Below are 25,900 nucleotides of genomic sequence, written 5' to 3' on the forward strand. Positions count from 1 at the left end.
TGTCTTTTACATGGTACATGAAAATAAACATGGCACAGTTTGAGTTTGAAACAGCTTGTGGAGTCCGTTATTTCCAAGTCTTAAGAGCTTTGGAAGAAAACATGCTGTCCGCTTTTAAATTTTCTTACTCCCACACACACTGGTTTCAGCAGGAAACTTTTTTCTTAAGTAACAGTTGTCTTCATACATGGATCTCGTGTTCCCAGATAACTAACCTTTATAGACGACCAAAAAAAAATGGGAGGAAAAAATGGTTAGTCTCCTGCTTTGTCACTATTATAACCAGGTAACATTAAATTGAAAAGAGCCAACAAACAAAACTCTGCAGCTAAAACATTTGGAAAAAGTGAATTTAAAAATATCTGAAAACTTTGGGTTTTTTTTAAAAAACAATAAATGTTTGTCATTCATACTGTCCCGTAGGCAATAACTTGAATTTCACGGAAGAAAGCTATGATATTGAAACAATCCTCAATATTGATAACAACTGCTACATTGTCTGTTTACTCTACTTTTCTCTGAAGTATGGGGCTTTTCCCTTTAAAAAACTTGACGATTTCTTCTGAAGTTGTCAACCTCAACTCATTTCAGGTTTTTTTTGTTTACTTGAATGATCTGAGCATTATTTGTGAAGTTAAAGAAACAGGTGTTGAAACCATGCAAATAACTTGCATTTAAAGAGCATGTTAATAAAACTTCAGTTGAATATTGTCTTTCTACTCAGGCTTTGATAGTGAAGAGCTGTGAGAATCCAATTTTATTGTTCTGAAATACTGAAGTATTGTAGGAGTGGTACAGCTGAAAAAAATCTCAAATGGACTTAATTTTTGAGTTTTCTGAATTGTAATGATTTGATTTTAGTGTTGGTATCAAGCACGATGGCTGACATGTTTCAAGTTTAGCTAAACTATGGCTAATGCTTCACAGTGGTTATGGAACCTATTTTGAGAAATGTATTTTAGGAAGTGGCAGAGTTTAAACTATGAAGGTCACTTTGTTGCACTGTTATTGAAGACAAAAGAAATATGAAGGCGGTTTCAAGTTTTATAAATTTGAAAAATACTATTCTAGTCACTATGCTAAATGTAATTGGTTAAATAAATGATTAAAAAAGTTGAAATAATCTGTCAGTGAGATTGCAGTTGAAATATACCTCCAAAACTAACAACATTTGGATTGTATTTTATCATAACTGCTTTATTTCCAGCAAAATGAGGGTTTTATAATACTACTTTTTATTCTACTTTTTTAAGCAAATACTTTAAATGAGAGTAGGAAGTAAAAGTGCAGAGGAGTTCAGTGTTCTAATGATTGGGATTGTCCTTTAATTGGTTTGTTTATTTTAATCGCATAGGCCAACTAAAACAATTTTTGAAAATGGTCAATGCTGACACTCTAAAAGTAGATGTAGTCTTCTAAATTGGGCAACTGAGAATTTTGTAGGCAAAAATGATAGTACGAGTGTGTTAATATTACTTAGCTGTGATCAAATTAAATGCTTAATAATATGTGAATGAATAGGTTGAAATGATTGTCAGCTAGTTTCTCCATTGAATTCGTAGGGCTTTCTAGATATTAAAATTTACGAAGGAGGAAAAAGCCTTCTTTTAACTGCAGTTTTATATTCTAGAACACCTTAATGTCAGTGCACTTCAGTTATGTTTTCTGCTCTCTACTTGTTGGTCTGAAAGCAAGACCTACAGAGGTGACAGCACAGTGGTTTGGAAGGCCACAGTATGTTAAAAAATGAGTTTACAGAGTAGGCACCTTTGTTTCTTTCTGCCTCTTCTGAGGCATGCTTTGGTCTGAGACATTTCCTCTTCTGATTTTTGAGAAGTGTGTGCTAGGCATTAATGCATACAGAAAATGCCTTCCAAAGTTAATGTTTGATTCTACAACCAGCGCATGCGGAACTAAGTTAATGTCAGTTTTCAGATCAGCTTTGCAACTGTCAGCTGACTTTAATGGGGTGACCACTTATCATGAGCAAAAGAAGTGCAATTGCAGCTTGTCCACATGGCATTTTTTACATGAGGGATACACACACATTGTTCAGACCATCCCCAACCCAGTGCCACTGCAGAATTGCAAGTGTTAGAATTTCTACAAGCTTTTGACTGTGACTTCCTTATCCTCCTCACCTTTTCAGAAATCAGCATAACTTTTTGCCACTGCTTAGTCTGAGGGAGAGAGACATGTTTTACTTTATAAAGCCAAGTAATAACTCATTGAAGTTATGGCAGTTCCTAATTCTCACTCCTGTTAACAAGGCTTAGATTAGTGTTGGTCCTGGTTTGTCTTGCCTGGGATTTTCACCTTGCAGTGCAGTAGTGATTGTGTTAGGGAGAAGCAGAGAATGCTCTTCATCGCCTTCCCTCTCCTTGCATGACTGCACCCAACCACCACTGATGCTTCATGAATGGGAAATTACAGCTCCTAAATTTGACATTGTAGACATAACTGAAAAGATCAACTTTTAGGGTTGTGACTGTGGAAATGTCTGCTTCTCCATGTATGTTTAAGTTTGGGTAAATATTTTGCAATCTGGGAATATTTAAAAAAATCCCAAACAGAGTAAATAGTTAACTTGTGATTGGAAACACCTGGCTAGAGAATTTTGTTATTGGTTTACGTTTACAAGAAGTTAGGTGCTGTGAATTTGAGTGAGCTTTCTTTTATCTGTTAAACCTCTGTTTAATTTACATCACTTTAAGAATTGTTCTTAGGTAACTGAAACAGGCTGGTCTGCTTTAGATAGACAAACCATGTGAAGGCTTTAAAACCTTGCTAGGAAAATATCAGGGTAAATAAATACCAGTGCAAACACACCTGCATTAGTGTAGCTTGCCTGTGAAAATTTTTGATTTTATTATTTTTCTAGTGCCTTACTGGTAAGATTCCACCAGAATTAGTGGGTCAAGCTTTCTACTCCCTCTTTGCTTCCTCCTGTCTTGAAGATTTTAGCAGGGAACTTTTCAAGCTAAGTAAATCCCAGTGATTAGTGAAGGGGCTAAGTTTTCCAGAAACTGTGCAGAGGTGACTAAGGCTGTGATTCTGTCCCCAGCTGGCTCTGGCACTTGCTAGATGCTCTGCGGAGCCTGGTTTGGTGTGCTAAGCCAACAAAAATGAAACCTGACCCAAAAACATAGTTAAATAATACCAGCTAGGCTGGGTAGGACCATTGCAGAATGAAAGCCTGCACGTGTTGCACATGGAAAGGTCTTGAATACGACTTGTGTACAGTTTTGTCCAGCATCAAGAAAGCTTGTGGCTACAGGGGAAATAAATTAACAGGACGGGCATATGACTTGCTGCAAGTTCCTGATACTAAATACCACTTAATGTCCAGCAGAGAATCTTTGCTTAGTGTGTGTGTATGCAACTGTACATACCTATCAAGCAGTTCAGTGAGTTTATCCTTCTGTAAATGTTTGAAATCTAGGGTTTAGTTTCAAGTTAAATACAAGTTGTTAATTATTTCTTTTTTTAATGTCTTATGGTGGCGCACTTAAATTTATATTGAGTCCATGTCATCTTTTTATGTTAACGAGAATGGCTTTATTGGTTCAGACTTGACGTATTGGTTGGTACAGTATCCTGTTTCTAACAGTAAATAGCAAATTCTGACAGCCAGTGGTAAATATATAGGGAAGGGAATAGTATGAAGGAACGTGTTATTATCGTTCCCTAAGACCTTTCTAAATATCTGCAGCTCAAGAGGCTTTTTGAGCCAGATGTTGACATCCTTGAGTTTAAAAGCTCTTCATGGAGCTTCCATTTGTCCAATTACTTTCTAAATCTTTAAGGTTTTGGAACTCATAAGTTGTTTTGGATTGTAAAGTTTAATTATATACCATATGCAAAAAGTACTTTTGTGTATTTTTTTTGATCTTGTCAGGTGCTGCTTCCTAATGTTTGCATTTGGAAAATAGTTGTGTTTTATTTATTTTCTCCATGTCACCTGTAACTCTGTACTCATCTTTTCTGTCCCGTGTGGTCTCTTTTTTTCAGGCTGAGCAGTCCAAGTAGCATATTTCTGGTTTAACTGTCTTTTCTGGCAGGAGGAGACATGATTTCATGCATTGCTACATCTATGGGTGCACTGTGGATTCCTACAATAGAATTATATTTTTGCTTTAGCTCTTTTAGTGATTTTCAAACAATTCTGTTTCATTTGCTTTGATAGCAGTTGAGCTAGTGTTTTCGTTGAACTGTGTGACTACAGGACTCAGCTTTCCTAACAGAATAGAGCTCCTTTGCTAGGTGGGTTATTTTGCGTTTACTGGTATTGAATTTCTGCTGTTCTCTTGCACAGTCTCTCCATAATAAGTGCATTCTGCAACTGTTATAATGCCTAGGACTTGGCATGAGTTTGGGACTACTACTTTGGGTTCCCAAAATGCTTTCAATCCAGGTACAAGGCAGAGGATGGCAGATGAATACAAAGAATTGCAGCAGCATTGATAAGCAGAGTTGCAAAGTCTCGAGCAAGTTTGCACAGGCATCCTGAAAGGCTGATAGGAAAGGCTTATAATAAAGTATTTTTCTGAGAATTTGGCTCTTCTCTTGAGTTTAAGAAGCAGTGTCAAAGGAAACATCAAGTGCTTGTCTGGCGGTGTTAACAGAGAATGGAGGCTGCCAACTGTTTGCCTAATGGAAGCAGCAGTTGAGTTTTTGGTGTTAAATTTGAGTGGATAGCCAGTATGAGAGTAACCCGGCAGCAACGGGGAGTGTAGTGAAAGTAAGCAGTTTATGGTTAATATAATGGAGCAAAAATCCGGAGGGAAAGGGGAAAGGATGGTGTTAGCCATACAAGTCAGCGTTTGTATATGTTCAGCAAGAGGGAGTTAAGCTGAGTAAGTTGTATGTGTTCTGTTTGTCTGCTGGTTTAGTTCAATATGTGCTAAAGATAACGAGGGCTTTGCGTCTGTCATTTCCACACACTAAACTGGGTACAGAATGAACAAAGAACGAGTGGAGTCTCCAGTGTGGGAGACTACACTCGTTCTTCGTTCATTCTGTACCCAGTCTCCAGTGTGGGAGACTACACTGCAGAAAGGGACACCAGATTATTTTCTTCCATGACCTGGCTAGGTACTGAAATGCTGGTGAAGTTCCAAGAGATCAGTCTCTTGTCCAAAACTCTGCTTACGATTCATCCTGGCCACAAAGACCTCACTTGACATAATACTGCCAAAAACTTTAAAAAACTTCTGTGTAATATTATTAGTTTACTAACTGGCATCTTAAAACCAAGAAGAATTACTTTTTATGTACTCTTCTAGTTCTGGGTCAAATGATCAGTTCTGTGACAAGACAGCATGACACTTCGAGTATGACAGAAGCCCTGATGCTGCAGCAGAGGCTGGGAATATTAATGGCCAAATCTAGGTGAGTGATTTTTAATTCTGCCAGCTCCCTAGCTGTTTCATTTCTTCCTTTTATCCACGGTTCATGTCTCTCCTTCGAAGCAGCATTGCTATTCTTAGTCTAATATAAATAATTCAGAAAACCTTCGTGGAGACAGAATAATGAGCTTGTATGATTGATTGTACACCCTTTCTTTGTCGTTCTTGAGATACAGTGGCTATATGTTATACATCTTCATATACTACAGCTTTCTACTTGCAACTCTAGTGATTTTTCCCCAAACTGCTTTGCAGTTAAGGTTTTCTATTGTTTTTTAAGGTTGCAGGCACTTGCCTCCAACAGATCTTATCAGTTATTTTATGCTGAATGTGAAGCAAGCCATGATACTTTAACAGCATGATGCTATCCATTTGTTTCCACTTTGTGAAAACATTTGGGGAGGTGTAAGACTGGGCTTTAAGTGCAAGCATCTGTGTCTAAATGCTGCTAGAAGTGTCTGCAAATGACTGCTGCATGGGGGAATTAATATATTAATTGTTAATCTGCATTGAACTATCATCAGCTGTTGCTCTTTTAGCAGTGAATTCTCAGAATAAGTAGGGTAGCATCAGTAGGCTAACAGGACCAACATCTGAACATTACTCCAGTGAGGCACTGTGGGGAGCCAGGGTAGGAAGTTAGTAATATGTTTAATTATCAGTATCTCCTTTTCTAAAAAGATCGGGCAGAATTTGTGAGGAAAAAAAATGGGATAGATAAAATAATAATGGGATGTATGCGTGAAGACTATTAAAAGTAGTCTGTAATTGTGAGAGTGATTGGACAGATTAATGAAATTCAAGACATCACTTCACTATGCAAAAAAAGATTGTGTAGCAGTGTCTCTTTGCAACAGTAGAAGCATACAATCGAGCCCTCAGTTTCATATTAAGTCAGGGAAAAAAGGTCTGTCAAATTAATGCATGTGTTAATGGTATGGCCAGAAATTACATTAGAGAATCTGTGATTTTTAGTACATATCTGGTACTCTGCCTTTTTCTTACTGGATTAATCCAAGGCATGTTGTTACTCTTTCATCGGGTTATCCATTTCACCTCTCCAGGGGTTTAGTGGTAGGTTTGTACATATTTATACAGTCTCTAGGTTAGCAGTATCTCTTTTGGGTGGCTTTTCTAGTCAAGAAGAGGGGAAGAGTTAGCTGTTCTTCCTTGAATTCGTTGCACCTTATTTCTTAGCAGACTAAAGTGCTGCTTGGATACTACTGCTGCATGCTAATACAAATGCCTGTCTAGAAGGCAAGTCCTGGTTTCCTTAAGGTGGCATCAGAATTTTTTCCCTTTTAGTCACGAAGAGTTATCAGCCAGTTGTCTTCCTTCTTGATTTCTAATGTCATATGTCTTGTTGACTTACTAGCTCTCTTCCAGGATTTTGCCTCAGTTTTTATTTGTGTAGTGAGAATTTTAGTCCTTATCCAACATAAGGATGATGTAAGTGGGTTAAGTTTTCTTTTGTCTGACTTTCTTGTATTTAAGAAATATGAGACTTGCCACCTTCTGCAAGATGGTAGAGGGAGGAGAGGCAAGTTCTGAGATGTGGTTCAGTAAACATTTTATTATACTGTTTTATGAAAGTTTTACCATATATACAAAAAAATATCTTTACATGAAAATATCAAAACTACAAAATATTTATTTTTGTTCCCTTAATTTTGCCATGCTGTTCTGTGTTACCTGAATATTTTACTATTTTATGGCAAATGGAGTAGACTGTGTAACATAATCCAAATAGAACTTTATAGAAGTACCCTACACCACCCCCCCAGATTTAAAATATTTGTGTTGAATATGTTTTTTTTCCTTCCCTTGACTTTGAATACGTAGTTTTATGTACATTGCTATGTGGGAAGTATTTAAAAGTGGAAGCACAGAGCCTCACTGCATGGCTGCCAGCACAGGGCTGCCTGCAGGACTGGAACGCCTCCACCCTCTGTTGCAAGCCAGCCCTGGAGCTGCCGAAGCCAGGGCAGCCTTTCAGGATTGCTGTGCGGGCTCCTTGTGTTGCCTGTGCCTGGTAACCTCCAAAAGCCCAGGGCTTGTATGGGTGTCACTAGAGCTGTGCTCAACAGTCTAAACCAGGGAGTGCTCAGTTAGACGGAATTGGGATCCAGGTAGTTGCCTTGTGTAAAGGCCCTAGTTTAGGAGATGAGAATCACACCCAATAAGCTGTTAGGTTTTGTTTTCCTCCAAGCTGCTACCATGGGAATTGAGGTGACAAATCAGTCTGTTTGGTAGTAACCTCAAATTGAGTTACTGGTAGGACTTTTAACAGCTCAGTGTTGTCACTCCTTAATGCCAAATCTATGTGAACTTGAAAAAACTATTTGTAATATTAATGTTGAGTTTTATTACTTATGACTGCAAAATTCATCATGAAGAATTGTAATTTCAGAAAGCAATTCATGTTGAGTTGTTTTGTTGTTGGTTCTCTGGTTTTACTTAAACTAAACAATCATTTGGGTTTTCTTTTTTCCCCCCTTTTAGAGATCACATGGTCTTTTAAAGAAGTCATGGGTAGCTGTTGTAGCTGTCCAGATAAAGAAACGGTCCCAGATAACCATCGAAACAAGTTTAAGGTAAGCAACTCACTGAATTATATGCAGTGAATCCTTTTGTTGCTTTCTTGCAAAGTAGGTCTGTGATGGAAAAAAAGTAAAAAATGAAAATAGGGTGAAATTACCAAATGGTTAAAGTGTTGCAGAGTTGCAGGTGTCTGTGGCTACACGTTTCCCTTGCTTCTTTGAGAAATCTTCTCTTACCAGTAGTGACAGGAATTCTCTAGACAAGGTAGGCTTTTTTACGACTGTTTTGGCCTTCAGGAAGGAGCAGCAGCCCTGTGCTTTTGATTCTATCTCCATTTCATTGGTAGGGCCCATTTAAGTGTTGCTGCCTTTGAGGGGTTATGGAAGTTAAGAAGGGAGTTGTAAGCATCAGGAGAGAAGTATGATTATAAACCCAGATGTGGGGTGAGCAATGGGAAACTTTAGGAATTGCTGATTTTACTTGAGAATCACTACAGATTATAATAGCATTTTGAGAACTTTTGTCCTTTACTTGAAGAAATTTTATTTATGAATATGTCTACATCCTGGAATTTATAAACTTGTGAACACTTGTTCAATGAGCTTGACATGAAGCTGCTGAAATCAGTGACTGAAAGTAAACAGACCTTTGCGTAGTCACACAAGTGGGATTTGCTTCTGTCCTCCAAACTGTCTCTGTAAGTTGGCAAAGGAATGTAATGCTTCCACAGTGAAAAATGATTCATGTGTTGCCTTAGGGCAACACTGAAGTGAGCTTTAAAGCCATGGGAATTTCTAGAGATCTTTAATATTATCACTACAAAAAGCTGAAGGATAAACATACTTTTTTGTTTTCTTACTTTTAATGCATTTGACATCACTTTGTGTAACTAGTTCCTTTTTTTCTCCTTGTAGAATTTCTCTATTGTTTGTGTGGGTTGCTGATTTAGCAGCAGGGGGGAGAAGATCAAAGAATGTAATTTGCAAAATGAAGAAAGTTGGCATAAGCCTCAGCGGCAGATGAAACTTCCTAATTCTTTTCAGTTGACTAGATTTTAAGTTGAAAATGTCTCTTTAAGGACTGACATTAATTGATACCATAGGGAAGATTTTGGTAGACTTTTTCTTGAGTAAGAAAGAATCTTGCTAAAAACAGCATAGTGAGATGAAATACATGCAGAGAAAAATATACATCTTCAGAATTTCATAAAGGATGCAGATGACCTCAAACTGGTTTAAAAGCAGAAAGAATAAGGGTTTAAGCTTTATACACATTTTCATGCAAGATAACCGTGGAGTATTTGAATTATTTGTTGACTTTAAAAAGGCAGAGAAATAAAATCTCAAACAGTCTGGTGATTCAGCACAGTGCGAGGCAATACAGGTATGTGAAGGAAGCTTTATCTTGGAGCCCTTTATCCTTTTCATTCCTTTTCCCAACTGTAAGTGGGGTTATATGACAAAGCAAATATTTTTTTTTAGAAATGGGGCTCTGAAAGATTCCATTATCTGAGTTATGCCTTATCCATGTGGAAATACTAGAATTTGTAAATAAAACCAGTTAAAAAAATTTAAACTTAAAAATCTCCTATTTTGAATTTCTCCCTAGATTTTACAGTAATGTTATGCAGTCTCATTCATGTTGATTTTAAATATCTATTATTTTAATTCTGGGTTGGGGAAACAAAGGAACTGGTTTGGTGAGGGTTTTTTTAAACTTTTGCCTCAAGGATTATAACTAAAATGTCAGAGCAGATGGAGCACATCAATGGAACATTAAAATTATTAGTAGTGCTATTGGTGCTCAAAAAAATATTCATCTAATGCAATTTCACTTCCTTTTTGTAGGTTATTAATGTGGATGATGATGGTAATGAACTGGGTTCTGGCATAATGGAACTTACAGATACAGAACTAATTTTGTACACCCGTAAAAGGGACTCTGTAAAATGGCACTACCTCTGTCTCCGTCGCTATGGCTATGACTCAAATCTTTTCTCTTTTGAAAGTGGCCGAAGGTGTCAAACTGGACAAGGTATGTGGAGTTTTTGTATATAAAGCTTCTTGGAAATGTATTTGATGTTGAAGACAGTTTTGTTTAAAAAAGTATATTTTCCTGTCCTTAGGCAAGGGTTATAAAGGCTGTAGGTTTATATGTCAATGTGGGTTCTGGAAAAAAAGCAAGTTAGCTTATTGAGGGATGGTCTTACGATAAAACGAGGATTTAAGTCATGCATAATTTTTGGCAATGTAGGTCTGGAGCACTTCATGCTTGTATGTGTGGATACTTCTGCTCAGCTTAAGACGTGGTTTTGACAGGGAAGTTCTACCTCAGAGGTTGACCTGGCTTTCAGGGAGAGGCAGTGAAACCTCAAAATCTGGAGGAATCTCCTCGGAATTCAAAGAATTTTCTATTTTTAGGTTGCAAGACTGGAGCACTGTTATGAACAGGATCTCCCTTCCCTATTATATTGTCTGCAGTAACACACTTTTGTTTCATCCTCTTCGTAAAACAAATACGTTTATATCAGTGAAATGATTCTCAAATTTTGACACATTTTTAAATGAAGTGTGTAAACTTTGGCTACGCTTAGTATATTTTTCTTTGGCTTTAATTGGAAAAAGATGGTTACCTGTCCAGTTCCCATATAATGCCTGCCTTGTCCAAGGTTGGCTCCCAGTGAGGAGATTCGGGCTTCTCCTTCTCTTCACTGCACCAGTCCCTGAGAGAAGAGCTGTTTTGGTTGTGGTTTTGGCCTGGTTTTGCGCCTTTCTACTGTGATGTAGCTGTTTGCAATTGGAATTCTTATGTGTTCATACGTTCTGAAATTAGATTGGATTTTTATTTTCTTACATATTTTTAGCATTTATTACTCTTTTTATCACTCATGATATTTACTAATTGCATTTTTTTATTTCACTGTAAAAAATCAGGAAGATTAAAGAAATCAATCACAAACAAATCTCGTCAGTCTTCATTGTCAAAGGAAGGGTAGGCAGGTTATTTTTTGTAAGATGTTAGAAGGTATTCTCAATTAATCTCTTAAGAACTATAGATGTTTTCTGATGTTACAGTACATTCCATACTAAATTTTCAGACTTAAGAGGACAGTAATAAAGCTTGTTTGAAGAAAAACACTAATTTATTTTGCAGGATTTACTGATTTACTATATGTGTAAAATAGATACTAATAAAATTCAATTGAAAATACTAATTTGAATGTTCTTCTCCATGGTCTATTAGCAGGTCTGCAGACTTTTCTACTGAGTCTAATTGAGCTCTCTGCTTCCCTCTTTTTTTTTTTTTTTTTTTAAATTGAGAGGATTAAGCAGGCAGTGTGAGTAGCAACCCTTTCCTCCCTCTTTTGTTTCTTGCCTTCCTTATGTAATATTAAAATGCTGTGAATATTGAGGGGAAAAAAAATCTGGCAGAAATTGTTCTCTCTGTTGCCATTTTGCAACGGAGCATTGTTCCTGAGACCTACACTGGGTTTTGTGAGCACAGTTGCAAAACTTCATCTTTACTTTTTGAGATGACCAAGAAGTTTTTAATTTGAAAATACTCTGAATACTGCCTAGAAGCTTTTATGCATTGCATTAGCTGATATTCTTGTTTGTTTTCATTTTAATCTCAAATAATATTTATTGATAAGTTGATAAGAATGCACTGATGGTGGAACATTAAGTTTGTGCTAGGTAATAAAAATCTTGACTTGTTTTGGGAGCACAGTTAACAGATAATTCAGGATTGGAGAAGCTGGTGTGTCACCATATTGTGTAAGTGACAGGTCCCATTGCATTTAATGTGAATACATTTAATAAGAATCAAAGTTTTATCAACTTGTTTATTGATGCAGTTTCAGTGCCAACTTGGTTCACCTCATATTTAAGGAATCAGCAATTCGGAAGCACTTTTTTTTTAAACAAAGGAGTAAAGGCAACTGAATTTCTCAGACACTGGGAGTTCTTTAAAGCTTGTGAACCAAGGTTTTTCTGTTTTCTTTTTTCCTATTAGAATTAAATATCCAGTGTGAATTTTCAGAAATAGACAAAAAAATTAAACATGGACTACTGTACTTGGGTGGGATCATGGGTTGGGGAAACGTAGCGGAACAGCTCTACAGCTGCCATGTTGCAAGCATGAAGCTTATTCACTGTACCAGCTGACTATTAATTATGTGTAATTCCTCTTAACCCATTTGGTATATTCCCAGCTGGGTTTTTGTGAACTTTTGCCATATGGCGCATTTCTGGGAGTTCTGATCTGTCGCGGTTCCGTGTCCATAAATACATATATAATGATAGTAATTGCCAGCATATTAACATAATTGCATTTACAGAAGTAGCTACATAGGTAGGTAGTTTCTAGTAAAGAGTGTTTTAAGATTGTAATACTCATTTTAAAAAATGAGCACCTGCACCCACGTTTAACAAGCATGTCAACTTTAACTTCATGCTTTCAATGGAAGAATAATCCAAAGCTGCGACTTTGCTGGTGAGGGTAAGTTGGGGCGCTCCCTGCTGTTTAAAGACAAAGTGGCACAATACACACGCAAAACATGGTATTGCTGCTAACTTTGTGTTCTGTGTCTATCCTTTAGCCTAAAGCAATTGGTTTGTTACTGTCTGTTTCACACAGTTTGTCTTACTAGCTTTTCATTTGAATCTTCTTAAAGAAACTGAACTTTTACCCAGTGTTTAAATCCTCCTTTCCTGTTGTGCAGGTATCTTAAAGGTAATTTAATAGAAATCTGGTTTTAAAAATATGACCTTCTAGCACCACAGTAGTTTCATGTAGTGTCTTTTAAAAAATGTATTTTTTTAACAGGTATCCTTTCTATCAGCTTAAAAAAAGAAAAAAAATCTTGCCCTGTTTTGTGATTGGTTTTTTTTAACCCCTCATTTAGCACTCAAAACTTAGTTTTGCTTTTAACTGAATCAGTTTTCTGTTCTAATTTAACTTTCAGTGCATGGGAATCTTATTCTTCTATTAGATCAACACTTTAAAGGTTCTCATAGTAAATTTTTGTGGGTTTGGGCAATAAAAATTTGTTAACATTTTTGCTTCTTCAACAGGTTTTCATTACATGGATTCCAGTTCTGTTATTTGAAAGTTGTAAGGCATGTTTCTTAAGTTAAAGGATTTTGATTTTTTTTTTTGTATTTATAGGGATCTTTGCCTTTAAATGTGCCCGTGCAGAAGAGCTATTTAATATGTTGCAAGAGATAATGCAGAATAATAGCATAAATGTGGTAGAAGAACCAGTAGTAGAAAGAAATAATCATCAAACTGAATTGGAGGCTCCCAGAACTCCTCGAACGCCTACCAGTAAGTATGGTTATACTGTCATGTGACACACCTGAATTTAACGTGGTACTTAGCTTTAAATTAATTTTCTTTTTAATTGCTTAAAGATTTAATGCAAATTCAATGCTATTTTACCAGTAATGCATTCTGGCTAATTACAGGTAATGCATTCTCTCAAGGTTCTTGCTGAGAAGTCTCTTCTGAGAATCCCAAGTCTTGAGAGCAAAACTTCCATAGTCAAGTTCTTCAACTTTCAGATATGTTTTATGAGCTTAGTTGTTGCATGAGAACACTGCTTTATAACACGTCACCATATTTTACTTGTAGCATGTCTTAAGAAATGTTAATGTTGGGCAATGTTCCAGCCTTTTTATTAGGGGAAAAGTAATGGTAATATCACATCCATAGTGGGTTTGCAGTCTCTTTTGCTGTGGATGGATAGAGTGAAGTCCTTTCAAAAATACCAGAGGACTTTAAGTGATCCCGGAAGATGGCTTGAAACTCTGAATTCCTAGTTATTGGTTATTTCAGAGAAATGGAAGCTTAAGTAAGTAAGTACCTGTTTGTTGGGGAGGCATCTTGTTAGTGATAGAAGTTGGATAGGGACTTTACCGAGAAGTTTATGGTGCATAACACACCTAAGTTTTAGTGATTGCTTCAGACATTTCCCAGTAAATACTGGGGTGCTATACTCTGCAATTTGCTTTCCCAGTCCTTCCCCCCCAGCAAAACTGTCTTGCATATTTAATACCTTTTCACTTACTTTCTCGTTTGAAAATCAAAGATATAAAGCATCTTACTTGTATACAGTATAATGTTCTATTTTAATATGGTTTTGCTTGTTTATTGATTGAATCAGCTCCTGGGTTCAATGCGCAAAGTTTACCCAACGGCTATCCCAGATATCCATCTTTTGGAGATGCTTCATCACATCCTTCCAGCAGACATCCTTCTGTCGGAAGTGCACGGCTCCCCTCTGTCGGTGAAGAATCAACACATCCTTTACTTGTAGCAGAAGAGCAAGTGGGTATTTTTTCCCCCTCCTCATATATTCTAGATTACACATTAGTTCAGATTTTTCTAGTGCTTGTTCTGTAGGCTTTCATTTGTTTTTTTCTGTAGCAGCTGTAACATATTTCTACTATACGTTAACTGCCTCAGAAAAGTGTTTGCTTTGCCTCTCTAAATGATTCTTTGTAGGATAGCTTGCTGAGGAAGCATCACTACCTTGAATTGCTCTTCATATTTATATACAAAAAGATATAGAAAACATGTGTTTGTATATACTCTTTTAAAAAAAATCAGTAATTCTTTTTAAACACATAAATTGTACTTTATAATGAAAGATTCTGGTCAAAAAGATTCTATACACATCGGTCTTCTATTTGGTGAATAGAGATTGTGGAATAACTTAGGTTAGAAGGGACCTCTAGAGTCCTGCAGGTGAGATTTTAAAGTTAGAGACAGCTGCACAAAGCCTTGTCTTACCATGCTTTGAATACCCCAAAGGGGATTCCAAGTGTCTCTGAGACATACATACTAGTGTTTGACCTTTGTTGTGAGAGCATTTCTCTCCAATATGTAAACAGACCTTATCCTATTACAGCTTATATCTGTTGCCCCGTAGCCTTTTGCTGAATATCTCTAAAAAGGTTCTGGCTTTGCCTTTTCTTTAGCTGCTCAATAGTTGAAAACAGCTATTGGGTGGTTTCCTGGCCTTTAAGACGGAACAAGGATGGCTTGCTCAGCTTCTCCTTGTATGTCACATGCTCCATCCTCTCTAGTCATGGCTCTCTAGTGGACTTCTTCTGGTGTGGTGATGTCTGTCTTGTACTGGGGAGCCCATGTTCAATCTGACAAGTGCTTGATTGATGGTAGTAATTACTTTCCTTAACCTGATGGCTGTGCTTTTGCTTACACAAGTCAATGCACATAAGGTTTTCATTGCTGCAAGGGCTCACTCTGCTGACTGACATCCAGCTTCCTATGCACCTGGAACCTGGTGCTTTTCTGCAAGGCTGTTTTCAAGTCAGTTGGTGCACAGCCTGTGCTGTTGGAGGTGTTCCATACTAGGTACTGGATTTTGCATTTGGTCTTGCTAAACTTCCTGAGGTTTCCATAGGCTCAGTTCTTCAGGCTGCTGAGATCCCTCTCAGCTGAAACCCTACCAATCTGGAATAGACAGAAAACTTTCAGAAGTTGTGTTCTATCTCATCATTCAGATTGCTAATGAAAGTGTTAGTAAAGTGTAATAAAATGTAATGTGATTTAGGAAGACTCCTGTGTGTGGCAAGAAACGGTGCTGGAAAACAGAGAGGCTAACCAGAGCGGCTAACTAGAGCGAAGTCCAGTGAACTGTCTTCTGGGAAAGGATTTGTTAGGAGCCCTCACAGAAGAGTCCAAGTGTTATTGTTGGAGTTATTGAAGTGTAAATGAGTTGAAAGAATCAGTGTAGGAGTCAAGTGAGCTGTAAATAACACTTCAGCTTGTACAGACTGACAGAAGTTGGGAAGGCTAGATGACTGCTGCTCTTTGGTACTCCAGAGCGTTAAAACTTAAGAGAATGAATGCATTACTCCAGTCTTTCCCATTCAGCCTTGTGTTGATCCACTCTGGGGACTTGAAAGGATAAATTAGGGATGTGTTCCTGCCTTTTTTAGTGGCATCTGGTGCCAACCCCTGCTCCATTTTAATTCCGAGTGCTGCAGTTCATATGGAATTGTATCTTTTTCTGCTTCATTTCTGGTATTAGGAGGCTGTTGCCTCTTCAAGAATAAACGGACTGTTCTTTCAGTAGAGCCAACCTCTCTTCTTGGTGCTGGAGTAGCATACAAGGCAAGATCCTGGGATCTTTTTAGGTCATTGCTTGGGTTTTTTTTTCTTAAATGGACAGTAAATTTCCTTTGCAGCGTGGAAATTAGCAAGAAAAATTTAGCTGAAGCAACTATTGAACTCTTGGTTACTGTCATGGTAAGAGACAGCGAAGTAGAGCTCTGCTTCAGTGTTTTGTCCAAGTGAACTAGCAAGCTAAGTTGGAGCAGCCCAAGGCATCCCTGACCAGAGCTGAGCTGGAAGAGAACCTGAAAAGCTGTAACTAGACCACAACTGAGAAAACATCAAATCAAAATAATTATTAATGTAGAATGTAAATTCTGTTCTTTTGTTAGAGTAACATTAACAAAACAAACAGCAAAATTTCAGGGAGAAAAAACCCCAAATTGAGTATATTTCAGCAAAACGTGAGAGAGTTGACCTTTGCTCTTAAACAGCTGCTATCATAAGATTTGCTTTTCAGGTGTTTTGATTAGAAAAGTGAGTAGTTAAGAAGGAAAGAAATTTTGAAGAGGGAAAGAAGTGCAAATGGCATTTGAATTTCCTTTTTTCTTCCCCTTTTAGGTGCATACTTACGTCAACACTACTGGGGTACAAGAGGAAAGAAAAAATCGATCAAGTGTGCATGCGCCACTGGAATCAAAGCTTTCAAACACTGAAACAACTAAAGTGAAAGAAGATCAGATGTGTACTGATGACAGAGATGCTCAGGTTCTCCTGGAGCCTGAAGGAGTCAAGTTTGTTTTAGGACCAACACCTGTTCAAAGGCAGTTAATGGAAAGAGAGAAACTGGAGCAACTTGGGAGAGACCAAGTTAGTGGCAGCAGCACAAACAACACTGAATGGGACACTGGGTACGACAGTGATGAACGTAGAGAAACACCGTCTGGTAATAAATTGGTGTATGAAAATATAAATAGGTTATCAATCCCTAGTGCCTCAGGGGTCAGGAGAGGTCGTTTGACATCAACCAGTACCTCAGATGCCCAGAACATTAACAATTCTGCTCAGAGGAGAACTGCGCTATTGAACTATGAGAACTTGCCATCCTTGCCGCCTGTTTGGGAAGCCCGCAAGCTGAGTAGAGATGAAGATGACAGTTTAGGACCAAAGACCCCTTCTCTGAATGGCTATCATAATAATCTAGATCCAATGCATAATTATGTCAATACAGAGAATGTAACAGTACCAGCAAGTGCTCATAAAGTAGAATTTACACGACGTCGGGACTGTACCCCAACAGTCTTTAACTTCGACATTAGACGTCCAAGTTTAGAACACAGGCAGCTCAACTACATACAGGTTGACTTGGAAGGTGGTAGTGACTCCGACAACCCTCAGACTCCAAAAACCCCCACCACTCCACTTCCGCAAACTCCAACCAGGCGCACAGAGCTGTATGCTGTGATAGACATTGAAAGAACTGCTGCTATGTCAAGCTTGCAAAAAGCACTGCCCCGAGATGATGGTACTTCTAGGAAAACTAGACATAACAGTACTGACCTGCCTATGTGAGCCTGGGAAGCATTAAATCATTTGCACCTTTTGTGAAGTTTATAATGAAGATGCAAATACTTTGCATTTCTTAACACTAAAGCCTTTTATAGACTAATAGAACTTTTTCTGCATACTTCATGTACTTGTCTAACTAAAGGGAATTAATGTACAGCAAGTATTCATTTAGGTAACACTATTTCATTCTACAGTAGTAGTAATTACTGCATAGCAGCAACACCACCTTTCACAGTGCCTCTTTAAATTAATTAGCCTGAGTGACATGCCAGTTTTGAATTTATAAATATTCTGGTCTGGTGCCTATTCTTGTTAATGGCATTTATAACACTTTTTAAAGCCTCTTGATATGTGCTTTATTAGCAGGTAAACCTAATCTTTTGAGATACATGTGTTATGTTCATTCATCACTGAAGAGGGTCCTCCAGAATGAAGTGTATGTAATGCATTAATTCACTCAGTTTGATGTACACAGGATACATGAGTTCATCTCAAGGGATATAAACACCACACCTTTTTCTGTCTGTTGGGTTTTTTTGACCACATGGGCAAGAAAGCCTCTAATTCACAGTAGTTTTCTTAAATTGTGTAATATTTGAGAGGTCGCATTGAAGTTTGTTGATCAGAGCTATAAACGCTTCTAAACTCAGCCTTAAGCTTCTTCTGCTAGAAGAGAATTCAGAGTGGCATATCACGTTCCCTGTGAAATCTGACAATTTTATTCTCCTTAGGGTTTTGGGTTTTTTTTGTGGAGGGATTCACAGGTTGGCTATATGAATTAAGGCTCTCTTGTCATTTCGTAGTTCAGTGTGCCTTCCATTCTTCGCATTTGTGTGTTTCTTTTTTATCTGTTCCGTAATGTCTTGTTTTAGAATTCAAAATTTTGTATACAACTTTAATTATTATTCAGGGTTGTTTATGTGTTTGTCTTACTCTCTGCATTTGACAAAGAAAGGCTCTTGAAGGCCAAATGGTTGTCTTTGTCCAATGTTCTACTATTTTATGCCTGACGAATACCCCAGTTCTCCAGCAGCATGCATTATTGCACAACTGGAAAGGTTTATTATGCAGTTATTGTCTTCCTCTAAAGCACCAGACACAGGTTACACGGGAGGCAGGGTACTGGACTTGATAGTTCTTCATAGAAAATGGTACATTCAAGCAATGTACATCCGTAGTTGATAGTATACTTTAATGTAGAAAGATATGTAGTAAATTATCTGAAGGTAGTATTATCTATGGGCATACTTCTGTTCCTTTTGCAGTTGATGAACTTGGGTTACAATGATGGCTGCTCAGTGTTACAGGTACATTCAGGTAGAATGTTGTTCGTGGAATATGCCAGATGCACCCTTAGCAGAAGTTGTTTTGTTTTGGTTTTGATTCTGGCAGCATTGCAGGTGCACCTTGGTCTATACTAGCAGCAGAAAAGATGACTCTTGAGCCTGTGCTTGTAATAGAACTGACATTTGTGTGAACTGGTGTGATGTAAAATAAACCTTGAACTGTGAGTGAGCAAAAACATACAAGAAAAGCCATTTGGAGACCTGAAAATGAATTAAGGGTCTTCATGCAATATTTGAATTCAATTTTTTTAAAAAACAAACTATAATTATTTTCAGTCTCTTAAATTGGAGTGTATTCCTGTTCCTTTGTTAACTTTTTACTTGATCTTCTCTCAGTTTAGTAGTGGCAGCAGTAAATAGTACCTAAAATGCACATGTCTTGACATACCGCTAAGGGATATCAGGCAGCCATTTTTCTCTGAGCTTCATTGTTCTTTACAGACTGTATGGTACTGAAATACCAGATGCACTAAGAACATAATTTGCAGAAATAAAAGATAGGAGTCATTGAGACCATTGAGGAACTTCAGTGAGGTATGAAAAAATCATCATTAATGATTTCTTGGTCAGCCTATGCATACTCTTCTGATAGACTCATTGACTTGTAGGGAGAATTCAGTACTCAAGAAGGTAATGACTACCTAGAGTTACATGTGTTACAGGTCTGCAGTGTTAGTGCTCCTTTGCATCTTTGCCATTGCCTCACCTTGTGGATCAGTGTTGGTCTGTACTGAAGAGAAATTACCAGGTATTGCAAAATACTTACTGGGTTAATGGTACTGGTGTGATTCTTGTTCTTAGTTTACAGCTCACTTAAATTTGTGAGTGGAACTAATGCTTCAGCGTGTGTTTTGAGGCAAATATGTTTGATCTAGCTAGCTGCCTAGAAATTATACGGTCCTCATCTGTATAGTATGGATGTTTCAGAAATACTAATTAATTGGACCCCTAAAACACAATTGTGAAGCAGAGAAGTAATGTTCTTAATACGACAAACAGGGAAACTAGATCCCAAGTGACCTGCTGAAATGACCACCACCAGCCATATCCCTTCTTAGTTCCAGTGCACTGTCCTACACCTTTATCCTGAATAGTCTCAGATTCAAGGGATGGTCTGAGTAATTTTTTTATGTTGTTGCAAGTTTCACAGTACTTCATAGGGAGTGTTTTCTTAGCTCTGGTCCCTGGAACTGAGAACGTACTGAAATGACAACTTTCTGTAGCCTTAATTATATTAACTAGTCTGGGGACATGTTTTCTAGGACTATTTTTTTACCTTCTTATATTTTAGAGGTGGGATAATGCTTTCTCATTTTGCATACACTGCAAACACACCGGGTAGTCCCTGTTACTGGCACTACTCATCTTTAGCATTCCTTACTTTCTGCCCATTGAAGTAGATGTAGTTGCAATGCACTTTACCCTTTGAGACTTGGTAAATATTTTTTCAATTCAGTCTCTTTTAAAGGCTGTGATGTTAGATTTAGTGTCTGATCTATGATTCCGTTTTCAGCTGAAATCTCTCCACAGTATTGAGATCATATTTATTTTGGCCCACAGGTGTATCGACTGAGAAACTACAAATATGTAACCATTTTCTTTATTAATTGAGACATATTAAGTTTACATAAACTAGGTCCTGCAAAAATGGCAGCATCTCCATGAGTTCCACTTTTCATCCATAACATGCAGTTGGCTGCTGCCCTTCCAGCACATTTGACGAGGGAAGCCTTTAACTGTAGGTATTCCTTTAATGCAGTGATTTTGGGAAGGACGTACATTGGTGTGTCTTAAGGAACTCAAGATGATAAAAAAGACAAAACGGTGACCAAAAGTACATAATAAAGATTGTACTAGAAATGCAGTTAATGAGGATTCATCCATTGGTTATATCAGGAAAATATTTTTCTCAAATTGCTGTCGAGAGGAGGACCAGATTTTTTTAGTTTTGTGGTGTTTCTTGGTGACTCCATAAAACAATATTAAAATGACCGTTCTGAAAACCTTAACTCTCATTAGAACACTTTTTGTTTCCCCCAGTAAGTATGTTTTGCATGTGACAGGGGTTGAATGTGACGCTGTGTGTTGAAACACTATTCCTGTTCCTATTAAAGTGTACAGGACCTTTATAGAAATCTTAACTGTTCAAATAGACGCTTGATATCATAAACTGCTTAAACCCCCTAATGTTTGGATGTTTTTGTGTGTTTACACCTCTGGCTAGGGCCTGGGTGTAAAAAGGGCCACAGAAAGGTGTAAGCTGTACAGAGTCCAAACCAGTGTCAAAACAGAGCTGTTCTTTTGCAGGTGACAGATCAGCAGAAGATTTTGCTGGTGTGTTAGCTCAAAATCTGGGTATCCTTGGTTTTGGTGTATGTCTAACAAATGAGACAGTGAGGAGAGAGCAGACTCTTTGTTCACTGTTGGTGAAGTAAAAAATGCAAATTCTGATTGATGTCAGTTACATAGCTACATGCTCAAAGTAGTATCTGATTTGGACCTCTGTTTCTAAGCAGTATTCTCTTTGTGTAATGTGGGATCAATGTTGGAATTCCATTTCTGCACTATACTAATTTATTTAATGGCTGCAGATAAGATGAAACTGATTTAGTAGGAACTGATAGTGGACTTAAATCTGAAATTTTCCTGTTTCCCCTAAACAAGTTTGGTCCTGCGATTTGATAGATAGAATTAGGTATTTTTGGAATTTAATGATACGCTCTTTCCCATCTTTTCCTTGAGGTTGCAATTCAGGCATTTATATTTGACAGTATTTACTTAATATAAACGTGCGTTCATTTACACTATCTTTAATTCATATACACTCCAAAAAAAAAAAAAAGGGCAGAAGAAATTCCACCACAAAAAACTGCGTTAAGATGGAGTCAGGGTTGCTGATGTCCTTCTTACTGAACGTACATAAAAAAAGACAAGAAGCCACGAGTTAAGGTTCTTTTGCAATCTTTAGGAATTACTTCCTCTTTTGGACAAGATAAGTGAATAAGAAAAAAACCCCAAACAATTTAGCAGCTGTAACTCTGACCATGCATGCGTTATTTCTTGTGATACTGTGCTGTAAGGTATGTGACTAAGTCTGCCAGATATCTTAGGAGGATATGATCCTAATACGATGTTTACTCCAGATTAACGCAGTATTTTGTTTGGAAAATATATAGGTGTACAGATAGAATACAGGAGATGGTTACCTTTAACGTTGATGAAACAAGTGTGGACATTTCTATATTTTTATATATTACAAAGGGCATTTTGAAATTTTTCTTGCAGTTTTCGTAATTATTTAGTGTGGTAATATACATATATTGTGACAATGTTCTCTGCTATATCCATTACTTTGGTGTAATTCTATTTTATGTAGCAAATATGTGTATATACAAAGGAGATTATGTAAAAAATATGGTTAAGAAAAATGCTCAAGCCCTTCAGAACAGGGACCATCTTCTTCTGTGTCTGCAAAGTACTTAATGCCTTGGGGCCACAGCTCGCGTCTGAGAACCCGGAGAGACTGAATTGCCAAGCGATGAGCGTGGAGGAGCAGCTTATCTGCTCTCCACGAGAACCCTTAGTACAAAAGGTGCCATAGAGCTTACCTTGCCACTCCCCGGTGCTGGGGCTGTGCTCTCCAACACCACCTGCCAACAACCCAGAGAGCCCAGAGTTCATGTTTCCTTTGCTCTAGTTCTTCCCTGTGACAATAGAAAGGGAAGTCTGAAGGAGGAGCTTTGATGTCATTGGGGGATCTTCCTTGTTAGCAGGGCGATCCTTCCCGAGCTTGTTCGGGCCTCAGTGCAGTGTCTGTTGAAGCCAAATGAACAATTCATGTTGACTTCAAGAGCCACTGGATGTCTTCCTGCAAGATCAAGGTCTGCTGACATAATAGCTCTGTTACACCTGAGGACTTGGTTGGTCAAGTTCTTCAGGAATGCTCTAAAAATACTGTAAAAATATAAATATATTTAATAACATGTACTGAAAAAAAAATCCTATTTGTTTTGGTCAGAGTTCAGATTACTATGTGAATTTTGATTTCTTAGTCATACTTGCATATATGTTGCTTTAACTATTATGTATGAAAGAGGAAGTGATTCTGAAGTTTGTGAAAGATCAGAATTACACCTGTTTTTTACTGGTTATGCTGTTTAGGAATGGATGTCAGCAAATTTAACTCCATAATAATGCAGTTTTTTTGCATTAGAATACATGTGTATATCATACACCCACATTTTATATATAATATATTATATATTTGGTACTAACTTTGTATTTTCCCTGAAATTTTGCCAAATCTTGAACGCAGATGTTCTCACTTGTAAGACTTCGGTACTTAATAACTGAATGTATAAAAGATGCTCCAGTATGAAAGGAAAGAGTGTTGTATTTTGTCGCATGATACAGATGTCTCAACCAGCAGGCATGTTGCCTTTTTTCACATCTCTCTTCATTGCAGCATCACCTTTTGTCTTGTGAAAAACAGTCTATGTTTTTAACTAAACTGCAGACCTGCCATTACAGTACGGCTGAAAACCGTGCTAGCCTAAAAGCTGACTGGTAGTAGTAAGAATACCAATCGTCACCAGTGTGCCACAAATGCATTTATTAAATGCAGAAATAGACATTTCTACGAAGGCCAAAATCTTATGTTGTACGTTCCTTTCTTGTCATTACATTGTATGATATTGTAAGATTATTGTATGTCTTAATTTGCATTATAAAATGTTTTTTCCTACTTAAAGGCATAAATATAGCAACTTTGTATAAAGGTAGCTTTCTAGATTTTTATTTCTTTTATATAAAAAAGTCTATACAGTGGGAGTACCATTGCCAAATTGTTTATAAAATTTCCGTTAATTTGCCCTGTTCAATGAATTTGTTTCTACAAACATTCCATATTTCTTTTATGAAAAAAGGTGATATTATACTATGCAGAGTGTATTTTTATGCCATTCCACATTAATCTTAAAAAAAAATAATTTCACTTGTTTTAAGCTGTCATTATTGAGAAAGCTTACCAAATGTGCATTTTAAAAAAATGTATTATGTATCATGACAACATTTTCCCCCTTTACCAGTGCCAACTTCATTTGGGAAAAAAAAATGTAGCATGGCAATAAACTATTGATTTTACATTGAAAATTGTCTGTGGGTTACTTCGGTGTTTCCCAGTGTTACTGTCACTGTACTGTATTTTGTTAGTATAACCTTTCTTGCTTTTCTTTGAAACATTGCTTCAAGTACCCGTTTCCCCTCCTGTATTCCACTCACTGAATCATTAAGGTTGGAAAAGACCTCTAAGATCAGCAAGTCCAACAGTCAGCCCAACACCCCCATGCCTACTAAACCATATCCCAAAGTACCACATCTACATGCTTTTTTAACGCCTCTTGGGATGGTGACTCCACCACATCCCTGGGCAGCCTGTTCCAATGCTTTTACTGCTCTTTCAGTAAAGAAATTTTTCCTAATGTCCCATCTAAACCTCCCGTGGCACAACTTCAGGCCGGTGTCCTCTTGTCATATCACTTGTTACATCTCAAGAGACAACGCCCATATTGCTACAACCTCCTTTCAGGCAGCTGTTGAGAGCAGTAAGGTCTCCCCTTAGCTTCCTCTTCTCCTGACTGAGCAATCCCAGTTCCCTCAGCTGCTCTTCATGAGACTTGTGCTCCAGATCCTTCACCAGCTTTGACGTGCTTCAGCAGCTCAGCAATGACTTTGGAGTCTGTAAGTTTTCTTCAAGCTTTTGTTTCATTTTTACTACTGTTCTGTCACATCTTTCTCATGTATGTAGACTTAGATTTTATATTCTTTTATTGCAGTAGTATTGTTGGTGTCAATCAATTACTGGCGAGTGAATCACATGCCAACAATTTGCATGTGTTCCTTTCTAGGTCATTAAATGACTTACGAGGTCACAGAACCCAAACAGTACTGATAAATTCAGAGAGTAATAAGAAAATACAAAGTTGGAGTCCTGCCCAGATGGCCTTATCCCTTTCTTCTGAAGACTATAAAATATGATGGTAATATATCAAAATTCAGTATTCCCCCTTTTCTCCCTCTCAAGTCACCATTTTAAGGCATTATTTCAATTAAGACATTTCTAGCCAACAAGTAGACAAAACCACAGAAACATCAGGACATGTTTTGTATTCGGAACCTTTTAAACAACATTTAGTGGTCCTTGCACTAAGTTGGTTAGATAACTTAGACATCCGAAAACTCAGTTCTCAAGAAGCTTTTCATATCCCTGGCCAACAGCTTTGCAGCTTTCCTAACAGTAGTGGCTTCCTGACAGTCCATCACACTTCACGTTTCCATACTAACAAGATGCAGAGTTCAGTAGAAACTTTGGGGGTTTGTACCTTCATTTCAAATAGAAAAAACTTCCTGGTAATGTTTGGTTGAAATGCTTGAGTGCACCAGTTACAATGTGACAAAAGGTAAAATACATACAGTTAGACAATTCATAGCAATATTATAACTAAAGCATCACGTAACAGATATAAGCTGTCAGTGATTCAAATTAAATATGCATATGCCTTGCGTTCTTGACCTAATAATGCTTTTTTTTCTGAAATAAAATTATGAAGCTGGCTTAAAATAGGTGGCACTGAACTGCCAAGCATTAAAGAGCCAACCTTCCAGCCATATGTGAGCACCTGACAAGTTTTGTGAAGAGTCACCATCTTCCTTCTTCCAACTCGTATCTGCTAAGAGGCTTAGGTGACTGATTTGACTGAAGTTAACCCTCAAACTAGATGCTGTGATCACAGCCTGGATTATTTGTTCCCAGGGAAATCGGTGAACAATTGCTGCTCTATTACTCCTATGTCGTTAACAGCTCAGCTGTAAGCAGAGGGTCTCAATCTGAACTGAAGAGCTATCAATAGGTACCGAAATGTGTGGATGTCTGATTGAGAATTCATCCCCTGTGCT

At 37.6% G+C, this 25,900-nt stretch overlaps 1 protein-coding gene across 3 annotated transcripts in view; it reads left to right on the forward strand.

Moving 5' to 3' along the window:
• Positions 1-24,088, forward strand: part of FRS2 (fibroblast growth factor receptor substrate 2) — a 52,771-nt gene extending 28,683 nt beyond the window's left edge. Inside the window, exons 2-7 of one of the 3 annotated variants that reach the window (XM_054086390.1) lie at positions 5,286-5,391; positions 7,911-8,002; positions 9,797-9,983; positions 13,119-13,277; positions 14,116-14,279; positions 16,653-24,088. In XM_054086390.1, the coding sequence (XP_053942365.1) occupies positions 7,937-8,002; positions 9,797-9,983; positions 13,119-13,277; positions 14,116-14,279; positions 16,653-17,603 (1,527 nt within the window). In that variant the 5' untranslated portion in view covers positions 5,286-5,391; positions 7,911-7,936 and the 3' untranslated portion in view covers positions 17,604-24,088. Of the gene's footprint in view, positions 1-5,285; positions 5,392-7,910; positions 8,003-9,796; positions 9,984-12,417; positions 12,450-13,118; positions 13,278-14,115; positions 14,280-16,652 lie in introns of those variants that run through there. The other 2 variants (XM_054086398.1, XM_054086406.1) reach the window with 2 other exon arrangements.
• Positions 24,089-25,900: the final 1,812 nt, after the last annotated feature.

The sequence above is a fragment of the Cuculus canorus genome, chromosome 1, assembly GCF_017976375.1.
Source record: "Cuculus canorus isolate bCucCan1 chromosome 1, bCucCan1.pri, whole genome shotgun sequence".
Taxonomy (NCBI): Eukaryota; Metazoa; Chordata; class Aves; order Cuculiformes; family Cuculidae; genus Cuculus; species Cuculus canorus.